Source organism: Sander vitreus, chromosome 1 (genome assembly GCF_031162955.1).
Source record: "Sander vitreus isolate 19-12246 chromosome 1, sanVit1, whole genome shotgun sequence".
Taxonomy (NCBI): domain Eukaryota; kingdom Metazoa; phylum Chordata; class Actinopteri; order Perciformes; family Percidae; genus Sander; species Sander vitreus.
Window position 1 is genome coordinate 32,881,897 of NC_135855.1, and position 24,539 is coordinate 32,906,435.

The following is a 24,539-nucleotide window of genomic DNA, read 5'->3' on the forward strand; positions in this document are numbered from 1 at the left end:
CAAAAAAAACAAGTCCTGATGCAAAGGCTTCCTTATTGTGTATATAGAGCAGATGTATGCATGTAAAGTCTTTTGTCTTTAACGTTCACTTATTCAAGTATCAGAAATGAAAACTCCAAATCAACAATTCATTCAACACGTTTTTTTTGCTTTCATGCAGACATCAGCTTTGCCTCTAGATGTTAACATGACGAAGTCTACAGCCATGCTAGCAGCTCTGTGAGGCTGTACTTAGGTACAGCAGTGCTTTGATCGAAATGCTAACGTCAGCATGCTAACATACTCAAATAGCAATGCTACCATTGCTGTTGCTAAGCAGGTACAACGTTCACCTTGTTTCATTTAGCTTTTTAGCATGCTAACATTTGCTAAGTAGCATCCAACACAAAGGGAATGTCATTAGTTTAGCAAATATTATTTTACAATAAGTATACATCATGTGGAAACAATTAACGTCTGTACACAATTTTGTGTAGACCAAAGTGGTGGAACGACCAACCGAACCCCCCTATAGCCATGCAGCTAAATGGCTAAAAATACAACAGAAAAAACGCTAACAGAACCAGCCCCAATAAAAAGTCTTGAATGATGCAGCACTGTTCATTATTACTATAGCTGGTCCATATTACATTGGTGATGGATTTGACATGGTTGCATTCAAACTAGATTTGAATCGGATAAAAGTAATTTGTAGTAAGTAGTTTGAGGTCAATAGTGGTGGAAAACCTGTTTCACTACTTGAAGATTTGATAATTGTGGAAAAAAAGCAGCATGTTGATAAGTATTTTTAACAAGTATTTGCTTTTGTTTTAACCTTCTTGTAAACCAAATTAACATGAATGTATTTATATTTACAAATTCTGGACTCGTAAATGTCTCACAGCAACTTCATTCAAATATTAGGAATTATGTATAGGCCTACTCTGCATGTAAGCACTATTTAATCTTGGTCTGGTTTGAATATACTTGAGCTAATTTTCCTGCCAGTGAGTTATACCACCAAATAAGGGTTCTTTGTCCATTTATCTTGAGGAAGACAGATTGTAGGGAGAGGCTACTTCAGAGCACAGTAACTCACCTTCACCACAGTGGGAGAGTACTGAGACACATGATTGCATGGGTTGTCTAAGTTTAAGGTCAGGTCAAAACTATTTGGAGAAATACAACCAATCAACATCCAAACTGAAACACATACATGTATGAAGAAACTCATTTAATAAAAAAAATAAAATAAAAATAATGGACAAAATCACACAAAGAACAGAAGGATGCAGGTTGTTGGATAAAACACAGTTTTTTTTTTATTTACTGCCATTCCTATTGCTTCAGACAGACAAGCTGTGGCGCAGGGAGCAGAGTAATTCAAACAAGTCAACGCTACTGCCAATCTACAAACAAATCTCTCTGACAACAAACAAGAGAGGCGCAGCAAAAGAAGAAGCAAGAAGAACAGCGTTTGGCAACCATTAACATCTTGGAAAAAACTTCAAAAGTAAAGAAACGAGTCCATTCTGCATTTTTAATAGTAAACAGAGTCTGTATTTTATCATGAACTAGATAGAGAAAGGAATCAAACGAGGAGGGCTGCTACACTGCTTTGACGTCGGCCCCCTTTTCCACCCTTTTTTAGCTGTTTTGAAAGTGGATTTTGTCAGAAGCGCCGGATCTTTCTCTCACTCTCTCGGATGGCCTGCAGCTTTTAGGGGAATGTGGTGCACTACACACTTTAAGAGCAATTAAAAGCGATAGAACAGCCGTAATTATGAGAAACGGCGGTTGTGTTCCGGGTCATTCTATCAGTGCTGCCTTTCATCAGAGCAGAAGCAGAGGGGCCCCGCTGCTAGTTTCTGTTTCTCCATATGCATATCTTCAAGAACAAACAACTGGCAGGCTGCCTACAGGCTCACACACACTATCACATTCATACACGCGCGCCTTCATGTAGACGTGTGGGAGATTGAGCGTGCACAGACAGACAGGCCAACGACTGATCACATGTATATTCACATGGCTCAATGCACACATACAAACACACACACCTCTATATGGCACAAGTACACTATCGCAGCGTAAACACTAAAAAACACATTCTTCATGTTCTCCGTTGAGTGACATTCATAACTTTCTTATAACAATCTTTCTTTGGTCTCTTCAGGCTCATTCCATTTCTGAACACAATAAAAGGGATTACACTAAACACAAGTGAAAAATGCAATATCATTTGAGCGAAGTACTTTTTTTTTTTTTTACCATTCTATACTGTATTATAACACTGTGTGACAAATAGAAAGCATATATGTATGTACTGTACTGTGACTACTGTGAATTAGTTAATCTACTGATAAAAGCATGTCTGGGTTACATGAGATTAAGTAACAGAATACACTGAAATAAATAGTTTCACAATGTATGCTAACACTGAAATGCAGGTTCCACTTATGTTTTGTTAGACCGTTGTGACACTAGTAGCTTGTCGCTAAGCTTGCGTTGTTAGCATGTTACTGAAGCACTATACTGGTTTTATTGTGGTGTTCTCGATTCCTTCCAGCCAACTCCAAACTGGGGTGACTGAGATATCAGGGTCAGCTGGGGTAGTGGAGGGTGGAGAAGGGGGAAGGGGGGGATGTAGATGATCCAATCAAAAGGAAATCAGTCTTGGTGGGATCACAACGAAGGTGTCTTCAGTGGTCTGTCCCCACAGTTGTTGTGGGGGCCATTCAGAAAAGCTGGTGGTTTGTTTTCTCACTTCCTCTATCTATCCTTCACATCCTGTTGGAAAAAAAGAAATAGGCAATGGTCAAAATGTATTTTTGTCATTTTTATCAACTGTTATGATTGGACATAAGGCCTCCTGTGAAGTGAACTTCATGTTAAGATGTAATTGTAAGTTTAATATAGATATAAAAGCCAATTTGAGTTTGTATATTGACCATTATAAAAGCTTGCTATGTGACAACAGGTGGTTGAAATGCAGCGTAGAGGGGCCCAGGATACATGCTGTAATTATGATTGACCAATAGAAAGACAGACATTGTCTAACTTCAGTAAGGCCTAGTGCAATCTATTGGCCTTTTTAAATAACAACAGTACTGAATTACTATACATCTACTAAAGTATGTGATAGTCAGTTTGGTCGAGTGTGTATTTATAGTACGTGTGACAGCAGGTGTGTGTGTTCTGTGTATCTGTGCATGAAGTTGAAGGCCAGGACAAACTTTTTCGGAGCAGCTCCCAAAGGTGAAAAAGTGATAATGAGTGGTTGACAAAGTCATTTAGAGTAATTCATTTATTTTTTATATTCCTTTTGGGGCCCCACAGTGGCCCTGAGTGGCCATTTAGTTTGCTCATATGTTCCCTGCCATGCACAACATGCAAACCACTACCTACACTTCTTATTTGACTCCTCATCTACTTTTGAATCATACGTTGGGTCTGTAAATAATACCATCAGTATCCATGTGTCTGTGAATTTATTTGAGAATAAAGACATAATTCAATAATAATGCAATGCCCATAAATCATGCGTGAGTAATGAATAAACCACCAGCATTGATTCATTTACAGGTTTCCACCTGTGAATGAATGCATGCTCCATGAGCTATGTATGCATTCAAAGTGTACATAAGCAAATTTCCACACTTCAACATCTCAGGCCCACCTCCACAGCAGTGACTCCACTCTGTTGATGATGTCAGCCAGATCAAAGGGCAGCGGCATGCTGGGGTCATCCACACCCCAGAAGGGCCGGTCCACTGGGGCCTCCTCAGGGGGTAATGTCTGGGCCAGACTTGAATGGCACCTGAGGCAACAGGACACAGGAAACAAGCACACCCATTAACTCCTCCCTCCCATCAAAACCAACTCGTAGACACTGATCAGCATTAGTGCACGCGTCTCAGGTCGCTCACTAAACTTTCAACCAGTGCTTTTATTTTTTGAGATGTCTGGTCTAACTGTCCTCGTAAGATTTGAGAACAACTGGTGTATTACGTCAAATCCATATGAAGCTAATATTTTCAAAACTATGCTAAAATCATTTCAAAGAGTCGTGTTCCTTCACCTTTCTAGAACTGCAACTTTAAATACAATTTAAAAATCTAGTATATTCTTATTCTGTAATGCTCAGGAACTAGTGCTAGTTGACAACAGAGGGATTGTAGTAGGCGAAGATAAACAGAAATCTTTCTGGTCTTTCTGTATTGACTGATGGGGGCTTTAAAGGGGTCAGTCCCAGAAATGTCAAGTGAAGTCAGAGATGTGTGTGTGTGTCTGTGGGTGTGTGTGCGTGTTAACTCGGCCCTAAACACACAGTGGATAATGGATGTTTGACCAGGAGGCAAGTCGACTTGTGTGTTTCCTCTCCTTTTTATGACTCCTAATAATAGTGGGCTCAATTAGAACCTCCAGGATATGAGAGAGTAAGTGTGTCTGTGTGATCCAAAGGAGACTGGAAGATATTTAAATTTCTCTGTTTCTCAAATGGAGATCAGATTGAGTGTCTTTCCCCTACATCTTGCTAATGATATTGAAATTATTGATTTTTCTGCGACTTGTACCTCCTTTTTGTTGGGCATTTACGTTTTAAAACCTTCAAGCCAGTGAGCTAAATGGCGCTAAGAGAGTGGGGGAAAGTGATACGTCAGGGAAGTGTCTCTAAAGCCATAAATGGCAGCAACAGTATCAAGCTGATGAGAAAGCATGATATCATGTAACATGATTAATGCCCCATTCATCTTACACACATGCAGGCACACCACACTAACACAGCAGGACGCTTTCACAAGAACATCACTCTCTGTTGAAGCAATCATGACAGAGCTGTGAGAAATCCAGGCTCTTCATGTCACTGCGTGATTTTCATATGATTAATAATCTGGGGTTAGTTGTAATTTCTGCAGTGTTTGGAACCCCCACAGACCTTAGCCACATCTTTTGTCAGACCAGTGTAAATATTTACTGCAGTGACTTGGTGTTGCTCTCCGCTGTCATTGTAAATCTGCCCTCCCTCTGCCTCTTGACAGATGAGAGTGACCCCTGACCTGGAGGTGCAAGAGGGAGAGGAGAAGGATGGCATTTGTGTGTTGTGTGTGTGTGTGTGTGTGTGTGTTGTGTGTGTGTGCTTTTGAGTGGTGGCCTTAGATTTCCTTCTAGAGCCACATAGCCAGTTATACTCCCCACTCAGTCATTATGCCAGGGTCTGTCCTATCATATCCCTTTACCCTATCCACACCCTAAAAAACTACACACAACCCCGACATATACACACATACACATAGAACGACCACCACCACCTTGTGGCCAACAACTAAAGAAGGGGATGGAGAGGACATAGAGAGCTGAAGAAAAGGATATGAGGGCCGGTTATGGATGAGATGAGAGGATGTTAAAGTTGTCAGGGGACAGCCGGGGGCTGCCACAATTTGTGGTTATATATTTTTACCGGAGCCACTTAATGTTCGACTGGCTCTCGGCCTAAGTGCTGCATTTTGGTGCGGTTAGCCCGGTTAAAGAGCTGCTGCATTACGGTGGTGAGGAGCAGCATTAACATCCACTGTTCCAATATATCTTCTGCGCTCTGGATCAGGGCCTGATAATAGCATCTGTTAACATGCACTAAGTACCATTATGTAGCACATCACTTCATAAATAATACGATTAAGCGACCTTGGGGCTTTGCGACGAGCCGTGTGTTTAAATGTTCTCATCATTTATTTAGGGTGCGAATTAAAGGAAGCGCCACTTCAGAGAAGGAGGAGGAGGACATGGCTGGCATACATATCTACAGAGTGTGCAAGAGAGAGAGAGAGAGGGAGATAGAGTGCAAACTGACCCAGACAGCACACAATTACACACACTGTGTGGTTCTGCTGACATCAGCTTGAGGACACCACAGGCCAAGGGAACCCAGGCCTTTGATTCGGTCTGATTAAGTATTCATGTAGTAGAGCTATGAGAGAAAACACTCGCCTCTTTTCTGCTGCCTTGACTCATTCTGAAAGGCTACATACCGTAAAAACCTGACCAGTCGCCTTCAACAGAGCTGCTCCATTTATCTGACAAGGGATCTTGCAACATTAGCTTGCAAATAGAAGGCTCCTGGGTTACCAGAGATATAAAAGATATCAAGACTGGAAGACTATCAAAGATAATATAGTGTAGGTAATTCAGCACACACTTTTACACAATCTACCACTGTTCACAGAGTAGCGTCCCTTGACTGCTAAAATGGAACCAAACAAAAAGTCAATATCAAGCGAGGTGTCTTAAGCTCTCCAGGGCTCTTGCTAGAAATTCAGTGTAAGCCACAGTGGCGTACAAACAAGGCTCACCAAAAGACTTTCCCATGGCAGAGCAGCCCACCTTAAAGTTAAGGTCAAAGACAAAGAGGTGTGTGTGTGGGGGTGTTGGAGGAGCGGAGAATGTGTTTGTGAGTCCAGACTGTTCCAATGGATTAACCCCAGACAGATATGGGCCTAACTATCCCATCTGGCGCTCGGTCAAGAGAGATTGGCAACACAATCACTCATTTCAATTTGCCCTGAAACCTTATAGCCCGGCAGGCCCCTGCTCAAATGGTATGCTAATGTGAAAGGTATCTAGGATTCTATCGCCTCTATTCCACAGAGGCCTTTCCCTCCATGCAGCACAGTGCACTTGAATTGGAGCTGGGGCGGGAGCTCCACGGCCCTCGCTGTAAGGTCCGGAGCCCCCCTTTGCGCTCAAACTAACCACTTTAGCTAAAGTGAGTGTTAATTATGGACAGGCAAAGCAGTCAATAAAAGGTTAATGTAAAAGTCAAAGGATAAATTCCTTTAAGCATTGCATCATTCCACCATCTCCGCGACCAACACACTGCTCGCAGGTCTCCTAATCAATACGTTTTACTGTAATGCGCTCCCCATCGATTTCCATCCAACCCCCCCCGCCCACTCCACGATCCGGGCTCCATCACTTGGTTAAAGAAAAGAAAGGGAGAGGAAGAGTGAGGTGGGGGAAAGACAGAGAGCGAAAAACAAGTAAATAAAATGATTAAAAACCTTGGTTTCACTTTGTCGTTTCACTCTTAGTCTCTCTCTAAAAGGCTTGTTAGAAGAGTGCAGGGTGGTCCAATATCATCATTGCCATCACCACCATCACAATCATCAGTATCATCAGCCCACTCAATCTCTGGTTGGTGTGTAATTGTGTAGCAGTTCACTTAAGCAGGGCCATACATTAAAAGGCCCTCTGCTCTTAACAGGATGGAAATCCGCCTAATAGACAACATCAGTGCTCCAACTCTTGCAATTACACTGATAAATGCACAATTGTGACAGGCCAAGTGAAAAACAACCCAGAGAACATAGATAGGAGACTACGCTTATTGCATTATTGCTGTAGGAGGTCATTTGTAACCACCTGGGACTAGACAGCTTGGGCTGCTAGGACATCATTTTAGGACGAGGGTGGAGTCACGCCACGCTGATGGAAAGCTTTTTGGAAGGAATTTACAGAGGCTCAGATATATTTTCTAAACTTGATGTGGTTCAATCATTTTACGTGAGAGCAATGCTAATGACCTTTCTGTTGGTGCGTCAATGTTTAATATGTGTTGTTTAAAGTTCTGTATGAAACAATAGTATTGTGAGGTTTTGGGTTGAGGTTTAATAGCAGTTTATTAAATCCAGTACAGTAAAACAATCCACTCAATCCACCTTACAAATTGACCTTATGTGTTTATACTTCAATAGTGTTAAGAAATAAAACTTATGGACGCTCAGATAGCTCAGTTGGTAGAGTGGGCGCCCATATATGGAGGTTTACTCTTCGACACAGTGGGCCCGGATCCGAAGAAAGAAATGAAACTTAGAAATGAACATAATATTTAAGAACTCCCATTAAACTACAAGATAGATAACATAACATGTTTTGTACATTGTTTATTGTTAATAAAAAAGAGAGAAAATAAAAGATTTGATTAAATATCTGCATGTCATTCCCCTCTCTCTCCCCTTTCATGTCTTCAGCTGTCCTGTCAAAATAAAGGCCGAAAATGCCCCCAAAAAAACTTTAAGAAAAAAATGAAACTTATAAATGAACATAATATTTAAGAACTCCCATTAAACTACAAGATAGATAACATAAAATGTTTTGTACATTGTTTTTTGTTAATAAAAAAGAGAGAAAATAAAAGATTTGATTAAATATTCATTGCAACAGTGCATTGAAAATCATCTCCAAAATATGTGCCATGCCCTATGCATTAGCTACACCGAACCAAAAAACTAAGCCTGTGTTAAAGTGAAATGAAACAGAACGTCAATCAATCAATCACCCATGACTATTTTGAGCTGTACTAAACGCCTCAGATCACCTGCTTCCTCATGCTGTGCCTTCGCTTCATCTGACTCTCAATCCTGTGCAGGTGTGAATTTTTATGGTCTTGGCACTCTGAGTGCCCGATAGATGCAATCAAACAAGTCATGAAAAAACAGGCATGTCTCTCATAAATCAGCCTGACGCTGAAGGTAAGGCATGTTGCAAGAAGAGCGAAGAAAGAAAGAAGTATATTATCCATTTACATTCTGTATCTATGCAATGTTGAGTAAGAAATGAGCGACTGAGCACATCTGTCTTTGTATGTCATGCAGTTGTATATGGGCGAGAGAGAACAGACAGATAGCATTTATCTACATACTTATCTTTCTACGGTGTTGTGCAAGATATTAGTGATGTCATGCAGAGGGCAGTTTAACAGAGAGACATTAAGAACATGGCCCAACCTGTGAAGTGTCGAGCTCAACCTACACCACCCAAGACTCCAAGGGTCCTGTGATCTCTCAGGGCTGTCCTCATTAGAGCCTGAACAGATCCTCAGATCCCCACCCACCATCCACAACTCCCATTATCCCAATCACTGCCACATTCAGCGTTACATGTAAAGTGGTGCAGAATGTGAGCCAGCCAGCCAGAAAGCGTAGGCAGGGCTGCGTCTTAACTGTTTCCTCAGGATCAATCAAATGCTATTGTGTCTGCAGACAGCTGCTGACTGTACACTTTGTGAGTATGTGAGGTGGGCAATTGTGGAGAGAGAAACAGAGAGTGGGGGGGAGGGCTTCATCAAATGCATGACATATGTTCCTTTCATTTTGATTCTTTCTAAGGAGCCTAAGCTAATAAAACTAACATCTGATGCACTCTTTTTCCCTTTAATTAATGGTTGTGGAAACCACGCAAAAATGCATTAGCAAGAAGGGGGTTGGGTAGGAGAAGAGGTGGGTGCTGCGTGGTGCTTTCAACACTCTCCCCCATGTGCCACCATGGCTCTGCTGCTGCTGGGAACAATGATTCAGCCAGGGAGCATGGATACCTTTGGGTGGGCCTGTGAGGTGTCCTTCTTGCCAGCTGCAGTCTAGGCTGCTCATTAAACCACATGAAACAAATAAGGCTCATTAATGCCATCTCAAGCCAGTTGGGAACGCAAGGTCCTGAGTTTGCATCGGGTGCATGTACTGTACGCAAAGTTAGTTGGAGTCTAAGGCAGAAACAGAGAAGGTCCTTCGTACCTGCACAGCCCCTGCCTGCTTCACACCCACACAGTGTTTGATGTGGCCTGGCTGGCTGCCCCGTCTAGAGCAGGGTGAACCAGATGTAACAGAAAAACACACACAAAGCTAGGTAGCCTCTAAATAGCCTTCATAATTGGAGGCAATAAAACACTATTGCAGTCTGGAAGTGCAAAGGAGGCAAGCCCCTGAACTACAGTTACAGTGTGCGTGTGTGTGTGTGTGTGTGTGTGTGTGTGTGTGTGTGTGTGTGTGTGTGTGTGTGAATGCTCCAGGCAGACTGGGGAGGAATACGGGTGGCTGTGGCTTTTGGCCTACTAGCCACCTGTGTCAGGCTACAGGCTAGCTCAACAGAAGCAGCTAAAGAAAAGTGGAAAGAAAACAAAAAAAAAAGTTAACTCTGGGCCCTGCCAGGAACAACCCAGGCAGGGACCTTAGCAGGGACGGACGCCTAGCTCAACAAAACATCTCCATCACTGCCCCAAATGAGCCACACGTGGCAAATCACCATAGTGAAACATTTTGATTTATACAGGCTAAACTAATTAGAGCTGGTTCTAAAGAGAAACTAGTCTTTCCTGATGACGCTGTTTATCTATAAAGCCCAGGAAAGAATATGGAGCAATCAGACGACTTGATGGCGAGGGTGAAGAGGTTACGAGCCTGCGAGCGATTGCACTTTTTCACAGCTCGGCATTCACAGGCTGTAAATCTGCTGTTAGGAAATCAGGAAGAGGGTTACGGTGGCGTTGGGAGCACTAACTCTTAGTTTTCCAGGGCAATGGCACACAGTTGCTGTGAAAACTTGTTCTTAGAGCGTTCTTGTAAAACGATCATTTTTAACCCTCATCCCTTCCCTCCATCACATGCACCCTCCCTCCTCGCTAAGCGATAGTGCCTTGTGGGCATCAACTGAATGGTGCAATAAAGCTGGTGATGGATGAGGCCTGCATCGACGGCTATACAGCCGAGCCATTGGACGACACCTGACCCCAGTCACGTGATAAGGTCGATCCAACGTGGGCATAATTCCCACCTGTCTTCAGGTGACAATAGCGGGGTCAAACTGGCCCAGCTAATTATAGCCTGTCGTAACTTCAATTGCCTGGTAACAAGTCATCCTTCTAGCTCCAGGGGATGTGGTGTTAAGTTCTGAAGCCTTTGTGTAAAGTGAAACTGTGAGATAGAAGCTTTAAACTGTTGCACATTAGATATTAGGTTTCAGAAACATGTCTATTAAACTGCTTTACAAAAAATGAGACACACTGTATTTACCGTTCCCTTTAAACAAAGCATGAAAACAAACAATGAACTCTTTGTGAGCAAGTGCTATTCTTTGAATAAATATGAGATTTTGTTCATACAAAAAGTCACCTCATTGTTGACACCACTTGAGATCAGATAATAGGCTCAGCAAACCAGTGATTGTAAACACGTCCTACTGAAAAAGTCATAAATCTATAACCCTATAAATTAGACAGGTCTAGGCGTAGGTTATAATATGACCATCAACACAGACGAGACATTCTTGTAAAAACCAATAGCAAAATAAATGAAACATTTGATCACATGCTGTATTAATCAAGTGCATTTTGTCATTTTTATATCACTGAATCATATAACAAAAAACAAAAGATGTCATTAAAAAAATGCATGACTTAAAGTTTTAAAGAGACACCCATGTGTATGCTAGACAAAAGACAGAGTATAATCTTTTGACAGGTCACTGGTCTAATCACTAAGGTTTTACTGACCCCCTTGTCCTTTCCTCTATTGCTGCTATCGGACAAACCTTTGCACCTTTACACATGAAATATAAAGTAAAATCTAATGTGCAGATTGCCATCATTTTTTGTTTTGTTTTTGGTAGGACGTTGGACTTTTAGTCCAATTTCAGCTGTTTTCTTTTATTAGTTAACCTTTGAATGGACAAACAAATGACTGGCACACAGTAGAAGTTGTTCACATTCCCACATGGGCATTCGCAATAAGTCAACAACTAAAACTACCAATCTATTTACAGTAGAGGATGAACTCATTCTGAAAATGTCAGGCTGGGTATACAATAACTTATGAGTCACACTTTCCCGGATGCATTTGTTTTTTGTTTTTCTTCCAGTAAACAAACAAAAAAGAAAAAGTCCCAAACTCAGTAAAGCTTCTCATCCAAGCCTGAGAGAGGCCTATAGTATGTGTACCACACCAATGTGAGTGTGTGTGCATTCATGCATGCACACGTGTATGCTGTGCGTCCATGCCAGAGGAGTGCTTTCCGCCAGGTGTTTGAACTTCTGCATCACCTGGTGCTCCTGCTGCGTGAACACGAGTTTTGTTTCACCCTATTAAGTAAATAGTGTAATTAAAGGGCCTCGGCATTTAAAACGCTGTGAACAGCCAGCAATTTGTTTGGAAGAGCAGCCAGGCTAGGCCCTGAGGCGCTGCACCAAACAGGATGCAAATAGTGCACACAGCAAGTCAGGGAATGCAGTATAATGGTGTGTGTGGGTGTGTGTATGAGTACATATGTACCTGCCTATGTAGATGTGTTGGTGAGTCTGTTTGTGTAGGTGTGTGTGCAAATCACTCATTGAAATATGTTGTGGGTGTTGAAAGAGAAGCTGTTTGTGGTTTAACAGGTAACTCGCAGTGTTCTGTTTGTAGTGTCACTACAAACAGAACACTGCGAGTTACCTGTTAAACCACAAACAGCTTATATCAGGACTTGATGTAACAACCGTAACATCAGCATAACCGAGGGCTTAGTTTCGTAAAACCCAACCCTTTGTCTATAGTGGCCCAGGCGTTGTTCATATTGATACCGAGTGAAAAAAATAGCTTAGCTTGTCTGCCACAGAGGACAACAGTACACAACAAGTCACAAGCAGAGCTCGGCACAATAAGAACAGAGGGATTACAAAAGTTGTAATAGAGATCAACTCTCTTCATTAGTTTCCTCTCCAAATGATTTTTCCACTGCACAAACAACCCCACTCTGCACTACCTATCCCAGCGAGGATGCTTCTTACTAAAGTCTCTGCTGTTACTGCTGATCCAGGGTCAGCTGTGGGGAGTAGGAGAGGGATAACCTTTGTCTGAGCCCCATAGAAGCCCAGATGGCTGTGCAGAAGCGTTGATCCAAAAACTAGCTTACAACTCAATCACTATGGCCACATCTCCAAGTCCACAGTTTAACCCCCACTGAAGTCAGCCAAGGTCACAGATGCACACTTGAGAGGCAAAAAAAAAGAAGCCAGAAGTGAAGTGCTGCCAGAGTCGAAGGAATTAGATCCGGGCTGAGTGGCCCTCATCTGGCTAAGCCTGGTAAGTAGCAAGACTAACAGGCTGAGACACGGTGGTTTGGGTTTGCAGACAAACATATACACACACACACACACACACACACACATACACACACACACACACACACACACACATGCTTGTAAGCCTGCACGAAAACGGACACACACATAAATAAGGAGGTAAACACACGCTTACATAGTCACACACACATGCACACACGGAAGGACTCGGAGGGCTACAGATGGTGTGCCCTGGGCCTTGGTGACTGGGGCTCTGAATGAGCTAGTTTTAGATCCAGTGTGGAAGCTGTCACGACCCACAGGGCTCAGGGGTTGGGGGGGAAGACAAAGAACGGCGGAAGGAGTGCATGAGGGGAAGAGAGGCACAGGCGGGGCCTAACTCCTTTCCCTGCATGGGGGCTCTGAACATTTTTAGTACAACATCAACATGTCACTGTCCATTCGTCCCCCTTGCCCTCTTGCCCATGTCCTACCCCCGTGTCTCCCTACACCAACACGTCTAAAAGTGCAAAGCACACCCCCCGAAAATACACAAACACTGATAAACATACACACACACTCTGGAAGCCAGCGGCCACTTCAGCCGTAATTCCGCCTGACTTCCGCTGTCTGACTGGCAGGAGACAGGGAGGGTGAGGACAACAAGCTGTGAATAAGGGAAGAGACAGAAAATCATTGAGAACCTTGCCTTTATGAATCTTTGATGAGAGAGAGCGGGGGTTGGCGGGGGCTTTGCCTCTGGTTAAATCAGAGCATAGCGTGTGTGGTGTGTGCATGACTGCCAACAGAGGTTGAGATAAACAGGGCCTGGACCAGGCCCAGACAACTGCACACCCTGCAGTCGGGAACATTTGTCCCTGCAATTAGTCCCTGTCCTCCCTGTTCATGTTGCAGGTAAATAGTATTGGTAGCTAGCAAAACAAGCTATAGCTATGAGTGCCTAGGAGCCCGGCGAGGGGTGGAAGGTTGAAATGTACCAGGAGTTATATGTGTGCAAGTCGAAGATGCAGCTGGCAACCTCTTGGTTTACCACAGATTGATCAATCAATCAATCAATCAATCTCTGTATAGCAGGAAGACACAATAACATAAACACTTGCATGCCATTTCACAATATCCTTTAATATGTTTATCATATCCCTGTTGGTTAGTTTTAACTTGTAGCTGCTGTTATTCTTTCTGTTTTACTCTGTTTTTCATGACTGTACCTTAGACATATTAATCATTTCGTTGATACACCTGCACTTTGGGCACAGTTGATGTTGCCTATATTACTTCAGTCAGATAAACTTATGTCAAGGAATTGACCATTTATAGCAAATGGGTATACAGTTGGATTTGGCGTAAAAGGCCCTGCTGTTTGAAGAATCTCTGAAAGAATCCAAGCAGCAACGATGATTGTGCTGCATGTTTATCCCCCTTAATACAGATACATGAACATTAAATCATAGTTAAATCAACAAAGTGTAAGATTCTACTGGGCTGTATGAATGTGTTGTTTTGAAACATAATATGGCTCCACTTACATTTTTATAACATTCTACTAAATATAAGAGGTACTGCATTTTCCAAACAGTACACTATACTCAGAAAGTTAGTAAAAAAACAAAATGATGAGCTGGTATTATGTTGTCCTACACTGCAGTTTCCTAATTAACAATGATATAGCATATTGCAATGTCTTGTAAGGACATTCCTACTTGCAATTAAAGTTTTTTTTTTACAAATTACACCCACAGCCTTGCGGTGTTCTTTCTTTCACTGTTCATTGTTTTACCTTCACACCTGTTCTGACGTTGGGCACATGAAAAGCTGATGATGATTCAGAGGAGGTTGTTTTAATTAATAATACACATGTTAAAACAACCCTCTTTCAAATGTCAGAAACAACTTTTTAATAAGTGTCAAGCAGGTGCCAATTTTCTTCTCAACATGAGTTGGGTTATGTTACAAAACAAGCAGAGCAGCATAGTAGCTTTATTTCATCTGCCACCTGTGACAGCTCAGAATTCAGAGTCCTCCAGGAAGGTCTACTAAGTTTAATGTGTCACCAATGAGGCCTTTTGAAGACTTGATTCATCCACCTTTCAGCAAGAATAGAGGTACTGCTGACTGACTTCCGATCACATAAGAGCTTGGCAATGAGATGAACTGTCTGAAGCTGATCAAGAGTTGCTTTGGCTTCCATCTACATCTGTCAGGTTCAAACTTTACACTTCGCTACACATGTTGATCACATATGGCAAAGTACAGGCACAATTTCAAGCTGCTGTTTGGACTAATCCACTTTAGGCTTGATTTAACACAAAACTTCTACTCTCTAGGATCCTGAGATGAAGGCTGAGAATTGATTGACACTTAAAGTGGCTTTTTCTCACAGTTTGTAGACCTGCCATAGCTGTGAACTCATGGCTTCCTAGAGCAGCAGGAGAAGACAATGGGGAACTATGCCAGGTTTGGGTTGGGTCATTTATAGGGAAAGAATGAGTCTAACAGTGCCCCCTGATGGTTCATACATGCTCTGTGCCAGGGAGGGAAGATATACAGTGGGGAGAAAAAGTATTTGATACACTGCCGATTTTGAAGGTTTTCCCACTTACAAAGCATGTAGAAGTCTGCAATTTTTAATCATAGTTACTCTTCAACTGTGAGTGACGGAATCTAAAACAAAAATCCAGAAAATCACATTGTATGATTTTTAAGTAATTCATTTGCATTTTATTGCATGACATAAGTATTTGATACATCAGAAAAGCAGAACTTAATATTTGGTACAGAAACCTTTGTTTGCAATTACAGAGATCATACGTTTCCTGTAGTTCTTGACCAGGTTTGCACACACTGCAGCAGGGGTTTTGGCCCACTCCTCCATACAGACCTTCTCCAGATCCTTCAGGTTTCGGGGCTGTCGCTGGTCAATACGGACTTTCAGCTCCCTCCAAAGATTTTCTATTGGGTTCAGGTCTGGAGACTGGCTAGGCCACTCCAGGACCTTGAGATGCTTCTTACGGAGCCACTCCTAATTGCCCTGGCTGTGTGTTTTGGGTCGTTGTCATGCTGGAAGACCCAGCCACGACCCATCTTCAATGCTCTTACTGAGGGAAGGAGGTTGTTGGCCAAGATCTCGCGATACATGGCCCCATCCATCCTCCCCTCAATACGGTGCAGTTGTCCTGTCCCCTTTGCAGAAAAGCATCCCCAAAGAATGATGTTTCCACCTCCATGGTTCACGGTTGGGATGGTGTTCTTGGGGTTGTACTCATCCCTCTTATTCCTCCAAACACAGTGAGTGGAGTTTAGACCAAAAAGCTCTATTTTTGTCTCATCAGACCACATGACCTTCTCCCATTCCTCCTCTGGATCATCCAGATGGTCATTGGCAAACTTCAGACGGGCCTGGACATGCGCTGGTTTAAGCAGGGGGACCTTGCGTGCACTGCAGGATTTTAATCCATAATGGCGTAGTGTGTTACTAATGGTTTTCTTTGAGACTGTGGTCCCAGCTCTCTTCAGGTCATTGACCAGGTCCTGCCGTGAAGTTCTGGGCTGATCCCTACCTTCCTCATGATCATTGATGCCCCACGAGGTGAGATCTTGCATGGAGCCCCAGACCGAGGGAGATTGACCGTCATCTTGAACTTCTTCCATTTTCTAATAATTGCGCCAACAGTTGTTGCCTTCTCACCAAGCTGCTTGCCTATTGTCCTGTAGCCCATCCCAGCCTTGTGCAGGTCTACAATTTTCCCCTGATGTCCTTACACAGCTCTCTGGTCTTGGCCATTGTGGAGAGGTTGGAGTCTGTTTGATTGAGTGTGTGGACAGGTGTCTTTTATACAGGTAACAAGTTCAAACAGGTGCAGTTAATACAGGTAATGAGTGGAGAACAGGAGGGCTTCTTAAAGAAAAACTAACAGGTCTGTGAGAGCTGGCATTCTTACTGGCTGGTAGGTGATCAAATACTTATGTCATGCAATAAAATACAAATTATTTAAAAATCATACAATATGGTTTTCTGGACTTTTGTTATAGATTCCGTCTCTCACAGTTGAAAAATACCTATGATAAAAATTACAGACCTCTACATGCTTTGTAAGTAGGAAAACCTGCAAAATCGGCAGTGTATCAAATACTTATTCTCCCCACTGTAGGTGGCGGATAGTGTGGCTTGAAAAAGCAATGCCAAGGAAACAACATCACTTAACATCAAATGCAGCCTGTGTCCAGCCTTTGTTTGCAGGAAAAGGGAGGTGAAAAGAGCAGTACTTAGCAAAGCAGCTAACCTGTGGTCATATCTGCTGGACAAATCAATAGAAGTGTCTGAGAGCAGAGCAGAGTGTGCTGGGGGGGAGCTGGAGGGGCTACCCCTGGCCTGCTGCCCCCCGGGCCCCTCCTGGGGGGCACCTGCCTGTCTCTTCGCCCTCCATCTCTTCTGCCTCAGTGCACCCATCCTGCAACCACTCGGTCATACACACACATGCGTGCAACAAGCCCACATATACTCTGATACAGGCCTCCTGTGACATCTTGTAGCACCATCTATACTATGAAGTGCACCAGGGGAGCCATATTGTCTAAAATGTTACACTGCAAATGCAGACTTGTAAAAGGTATATATACGAGCATATTCAAACCTGCGCGCACGCATACACACACACACACACACACACACACACACAGGCACATATTGATAAATGTGCATACGTTGTTTGTCCCCTGACACCCTATAGTACGTGAACGACAATATGGACAAGCTTCAAATGGCTTCCCATTGTATTTGTCTTTCACACAAGAGGGCAGAGGAAGCTGTACCTAATGCACAACAGAACACCTCCCCCACCTGATCCTAAAGCCCTGGAGAACAGCCAGGCCCTAAGCAACAGTAACAACAGTACTTCTCCAAACTGCAGGAATCCAGGTCTCTAAAAAGCAGAGACCCTTTCCGTCATCTCCCCCACCACTTGCTGCTGCCTACTTACTTTCAATCACAGTTAACATCACAGAACAAGAAGTGGAGGGATGGGAGGAGGCGAAACACAAGCCTGCTGCACAATGCACTTGTCTGGCAGCTGCTTGCTCTGACATTTGAGGCCATGGGGACCTTGTTGAAAGAGCAGATGCTCACTGATGTACAGGCACAGGAACATGGCAACTACACTAGTGGCTGAAGCAGAAAAAAAAATCTGCACAAACATATGACAGCAAAGAACAAGGGGAAAGAGCTGAAGATGGCAGGCTCACGCAGAGATGTGTTGAGTGTAGAAACACGACCACAAATACACAGCAGAGTGGACATGGCACACTGACATGCACATAGATGGAAGAAGACACCATGCAAAAAGTGAAACGGATGAGGTGCCTCACGACAACAATCCAATACATATTTGCCCACTAACGAGCAGAAAAAACATATATGCAAACGATACATAATTTGCATAAAGATATATGCACACAATTAAATGCACACTTTGTCACAAGATGTGCATTTAGGACAATATAAAAAGAAACAAACTCTCACTATCTCAATGGACAGGTAGAGAACACACTGTCCTGTCTACATTCATTAAAATAGAAACACACAAACCAACTCACAATCTACTTTTGTACTGACCTATATGTTGAGTACACCTGGTAAGCACCACCATGGGATATTTTGTTAGTATGCCAACAATATAATTGCTAACTTGCTACACCTTAAGTGACAACATGTTCCTGGAATACTTTCAGCAATCATTGATATGAATTTACAGGAGAAGACAGAATTCAATGGTTAGGGCTGAAAGGAAGCCAAGAAAATATAAGTGTAGAGGGATATAAAGAAACAAACTAGAGACACAGCAAATAAGGAGTGATGGAAAGATGAGATGGGAGGGAAACAGATGGAAACAAAAGAGAGAAACACAAGACAGAGAATGCAAAGTGAGATGGGTACAGAGCAGGCAGCATCATGGTGCATCTCCGGCAAAGAGAAATTAGTTTCCGCAGAGTACCGCAGGCAGCGTTATGGAAATGGGTGGCTGGCAGCTTCTTTGGCTGACTGTAAACAGGATCTTGGTAAGGCATATAGCCTCTGGTGAGCCCTACGGAGCCTGGCATCATTGCAGTGTTGTGTCGAGCAGCAACACTCCCACGGTCCCTCCTTCTATCTGTCTGGTTCCTTTGCTCCAACCTGCCCGAACTCCACTCGTGAGTAATTTATGAAGCGGGGTGGGGGTGGTTGCGGAAGCGGTACGCGCACATCCTGACACCAAATACATGACATGTTCCACATGTCTTCCCACGAAACTACAAAGAGCCCTTTTGTCTCTACAAAGAAAAAGAACCACCAAAAAGTAGTTGAGGCGTTTGGGGTGCTTGCATCACTTTGTGAACTGCTGTGAACCAGGTAGTTAATGGCAACCCCAGTTAAGAGGCTAAACCAGAATTAAAGTAGCTCTCTGTGGTAATGGTTAGCTCAAGCCCTAATTAAGCTGTTTATTCAAGAAATATGACATTCTCTGGCAGCATTGTCTTGGTTATCTGGCAAAATTGTCGTCTAGTTATGCCAGGGTACAGATGTGATACGCTGTTAAGTGATTAGAAGAAAAGCAGGCCAAAACACTATCCACAATCAGAGCACTCAGAAATCACATTCTGTGAGTGTGTAAGTATGTCTACATGTCTGCCTCTTGACAGTAGCTGACGCAGGCCTCTCTCTTTCCTCCTTCTAACAGCTTTAGCTAGCACAATTACAGTAGGCCAGCATTATCTTTGCCATGCTGCAAAACAAAGTGCAGTGGCGTAATGCGAGGTCTTACACAAAAGTAAACAACTTCATCTTGTGTCTGAAATATGTGTCACTGTGATTGTGCAAAGCTGCCCATCGACACAGCCGTGTCGAGTTGAAGGAGCGTCTCCTAATTAATGAGAGAGAGAGAGAGAGTGAGAGAGAGTGTCAAAGAGAGAGAAACTCTCTCTTCCACAGTTCTCCTTCAAACAAACACTTCCTACGGGACCCCATTGTTTGGACTGAGGCATCATGGGTAGCCTTATTTACAGATTTTAATTGCTCTGGTGATCTGTGGGTAAAACACCCTGTCGTAATCACCCCACAATAGAATTGCTACTCTTTCTGACAATTGTAATAAAATGCTCTACAGCGTCCGGGGGAAAACGTTGAGGAGGAAGCAGGGAAGAGCAGAGAAAAAGAGACACAGATGGTAGATGATGTAAAGAAAAGAAAACAAGGACAAATAGAGAAAAAATAAATAAAGAGAAAGTATTTTGGATGCAAATCTTCTCAGCGAGAGGAACTAATCCGAGCGAGCGGGGAGCAGGGATGAGGATGGGACTGTTGTCCTAGGAAATGATTGCTCTCCCACCTCAAAGTGACAACCATGAGCAGCTCACCGTTCCTGGACCTCCGAAGCGGAACCGCAGAGGAGACATGCGCCGCAACCATCACACAACACACACACACACACAGATAGATTGGGAAGGAGAAGGTAGGTCACCTAAAGGAAGAGATTTGTGTCACCAGGCAGAGGTATGAACATGGGACTGTCAACTGCAGCTGTCCCTGATCTGGGAGGAGCTGGCACAACTAGCTCTCATGAACTTTCATACTGCTTTCAAAGAGATGGTAAAACACAGTGTATGCAAGAGTTGAGACCAGAGGATTAAAAATCAAATATAATGTGCAGGGATACAATCAATTCATTTAAAATAGCCAGATACCTTTTGCATAAAATGACTCACCAGAAAAATAGAAACACCTGTGCAATGTAATGCAATGGAATACAACCATGGCAGCCATGCAATAAACACTACCTCACTTGAAACGCTCAGTTTTTGCAAACAGTTTGTTTGTTCACTAAATGGCTTTTTGAGGCTGTACTTTGTGATAGTGTTGTATTAGACTACACTGAATACACTGAATGGTATTTCTGATATGTTCTTCACTTCATTTACATATAAAGAATAACAGAAATATTAGAAACACCATCAACTAAAATCCAATTCAATAAAATCAAAAACTTTATATACAGTTTACAGTAACTGTCTAAAATACTGTAAAAACATAAGAAAATGTATTTCAGTTTGTATTTATTGCGTTTAAATTACAATATTATGTGTGAATTAATGTGTATTTTTCTGATCAATCTGTCTGTGGCACCTACATATGGATATACTGCCCTTTTCTTTAATTATAATTCATTAGCTGCACAGAAGAACATTTAAAAATGATGTGCACAATTTTGTACAGCACTGAAAAGATACTGCACCCCACTGCAGTCTGTCGGTTTCTGCTGAGAAGAAGAGTAGCAGCTCCTCTACTCTGTGAGGTAGCCTGTTTTACTTAAGTGTGTCAAACTCTATCCCATTATTATGCCTGCTGATAAAGGTAATACAAACACCCTGTGCATCAAAGGTCCATGAAAAATTAAACAGCCAATCAGCTGGCAATTATTCTCTTTAATCTCCTGGAGGCAGCCAATGGGGATGTGCCTCTGGTGGTGGTGGTGGCCTGGAAGGGATTCATGCCTTCTGCACATTCCACAATCCAAACACTTACTTTGCATTATGCTCAGCTCATGCTAAAATAAAGTACGGGCAAACTTTCTAAACTGCCTTACTTTTCCTTATTTGTGAAAATACACCATCTTGAGTATTGATATATTAAAGCGAGATAAGTCAATTTTCTCCTAGACTATTGATCATTTAAAGACATTTCCAATGGACATGAAGGCACACTGTTCATGTTCCAAAAAAGCTGATCAATTGCTCATTTAAAGCAGCAGGATGTGGTGCCACGGTGTTTAGAGGAGGTGTTTATTGTATTACCATCAGAGCTTAAGCTGTGCCGTTGAACTCTGGTTGTCAATGCCCTCTGTTAAAATGTATTACAAAGTATTGTAAAGTACTTTGTTATGAATTACAATAGATGCAAATCAGCAGCTACAAAAGTTGCTTATTACAGCTGCAACATGAAAATAAGAAATGATTCATCTTAACAGCCTGGTGCTGCCAGAAATGATGCTATAATTGAAAGGTCACAGGCGCTTTATTTACAAAATACAACAATGTCTCTGCTGTTCTTTGGCAAGTCACCTGCTCCACAAACACAATGTCTGACTCCAGAGGTTATACGGACCATCTTACTTGGTCAGGTGTCGCTGTGGCTCGACCCACCAGTTTGATTCCTGTCACTCCTGTCCACACTATCCTCACAAACACTGACTCCATCTCGTCCAATCGATGGGAGTGTGGAGCTGCTCAATGCCAATGATTCTCCCCTGATCTTAATTAGAGAAACACATCAGATACAAACAGCATCTCAAATCAATCGACAAGTACTGGGTGAGGGGACTGGGGTCATATACAGAGACAACTATAAGTCTATTTTTCCACAGCACGAAAGAAAGAATCTAGGTACTGAATCTTACATTTTAACTAAACAACTTTGAGGCCTCATATGAAATGTAAGCACCTCCATGCCAAGGATATCTCTGAATTGCTGATTAGTCAGAATCTTGCACAACATAATTACCAAAAAGAGTTCCTTAATGTGCCAACAAAACTTGGATGAAGAGAGATGCTATCCAGTCCATCTCTGACTCCTTCACTTCCTTTACTCTTCATCTCCATTTTCCACTCCATCTCTTCCCCACTCTGTCATGGTAGATGGATGAATGGTGGCGAAAAGGCAGAAACAGGGTGACAGGCTCCTTAGCTGCATGGCTGAGTGTATAACTAGCAACATTAGTGAACACCTACACCCAAGGAGCCCATCAAAGACTAGGCTATTTAGTGTGGCGTCTAGGGACACACACACACACACACACACACACACACACACACACACACACACACACACACACACACACACACACACACACACACACACACCTGTGTGCCAAATGCTGGTACACACATACTCATTTTATTGCACATCTGTGCAGATTGACATTGACATACTCAAATATGTAAGCATGTATGTTGACACACTGATATGTTGGAAAGATACATACACACATGCACACGCACGCACGCACGCACACACACACACACACACACACACACACACACACACACACACACACACACAACTAAGGAAGTCAATAGTGCTGATTTTCCTTGTCAGCTCCTCGGCAGGCACTGGTTTAAAGAGACATCAATCTGTGATGTCAGCACTTACCTAATGAACCCTCTCAGATCGATGGAAGCACTGGTCCGCTACACAGCCTGCCCTCACTTCCTGGCCTGCTTTTATGTATACTCTGACTCTTTTGGGATCTATGCTGGGCCACAACATGTCCAGGTGTGTGTGTGTCCATGTGTGCAAGAAGCTGCCTGGATGAATGTGCGCTGATGTACCGATTTCTTTTGCATGTGTCCAATCATGTGCTGAAATGTGTGTGCCTATGTGTGTATTAATGCACATGTATTTACCTACATGCGTGAGTGTTTGGATATGTACAGTGCATTGTAGGCCTAAATGTGTTTGTGAATACCACTTGTGTATATGCAGCGTATTTATGGTAAGCATAATTATGTGTTTGTATACGCGTAGTGTCTATTTCTGTAAGTGAAATGAAGGTTTTAAAGTGCACACATGTGAACACCTGAGCATGTTTGTGCGTGTGTGTGCGAAGTGAATACATTTTTTAACAATGTGGTTTTATTCACATGTGCCAGTCAAACAAAACAGCACCTGGCCATCTCTGTACCTGTAAACCTGTACTGATGTTCCTTCTTTTCAGTCTATAGCCTGACTGGGGATAGTGATGGCAATGGCTATGGAGCCAGCAGCAGCGTGAGATGCTGTGCAATTAGATTAGTTCCATTTCCTTTGATAGGCCTCACCCCGTCCTATCTTGCATGTGACACTTCAAATGCAGGAGCCTTCCTGCACCACTTAATTGACCAGAATAAACATATTATATTGTGATAAGTGTCGCGATTGTAACAAATTGTACGGCGTGACTGACACAAATCATGGCATTAGCCTTGCCTCTCTTATCGGCGGCCTCCTTGTGCCTTTTCAATAAACAATCTAGTAGATGGAAAGGGAGAGGAAGGCACAGCGAGGGAGAGAGGGAGGGATTGATGGTGGGTGAGGCGAACGGGAGCGCTGTGGCCGTGATCTAACGTTTACCCACTTAACCATTCAAAAAGTAATCTTCTTCCATCAGCGCCGAGTGAGGCGCTGCATGAGAAACATTATCTTTCCACAGGAGCTATCATTCACAGATGGCTTCCCCCTTCTCAGCAACCTGCCACCATGCATTTCCAGCACTAGATAGTGTGTGTGTGTGTGTGTGTGTGTGTGTGTGTGTGTGTGTGTGTATCTTTTAGTGTGTATATGTCTATTATTATGGGCATGTGAATGGTCTGGGAAGTTCGGAGAAGAAAGGGAAGAAAACAAGAGGAAGAGGATATGTTTGCATATATGATTTTGTGTGTGTTAATTTTTATTTGTGTAGAGTGTAGAGGTTTGAAGGGAGAGAGGGAAAGGATGAAGAGAACTGCTGGAGGCATGGGGGGAGGGTGTGTGTGAGAGAGGCTGACGTGTTAATCAGTGAATCAGCGTCCATCCACTAATGTCTGCCAGTGTAAATAAGGCCCTCATCTCCTGCCGTCACATACGCTGCCTTTCCAGCCCATTAGGCCCGAGCTGGCTGGCTGAGGCGGCCCA

The 24,539-nt window shown here is 42.9% G+C and overlaps 1 protein-coding gene across 1 annotated transcript in view; it reads right to left on the reverse strand.

The window, feature by feature from the left end:
- Positions 1-1,275: 1,275 nt before the first annotated feature.
- Positions 1,276-24,539, reverse strand: part of fto (FTO alpha-ketoglutarate dependent dioxygenase) — a 124,828-nt gene continuing 101,564 nt past the window's right edge. Inside the window, exons 9-10 of the mRNA XM_078252795.1 lie at positions 3,659-3,799; positions 1,276-2,769 (exon numbers count right to left, since the gene is read on the reverse strand). Coding sequence (XP_078108921.1) covers positions 2,763-2,769; positions 3,659-3,799 — 148 coding nt within the window. The 3' untranslated portion in view covers positions 1,276-2,762. The remainder of the gene's footprint in view (positions 2,770-3,658; positions 3,800-24,539) is intronic.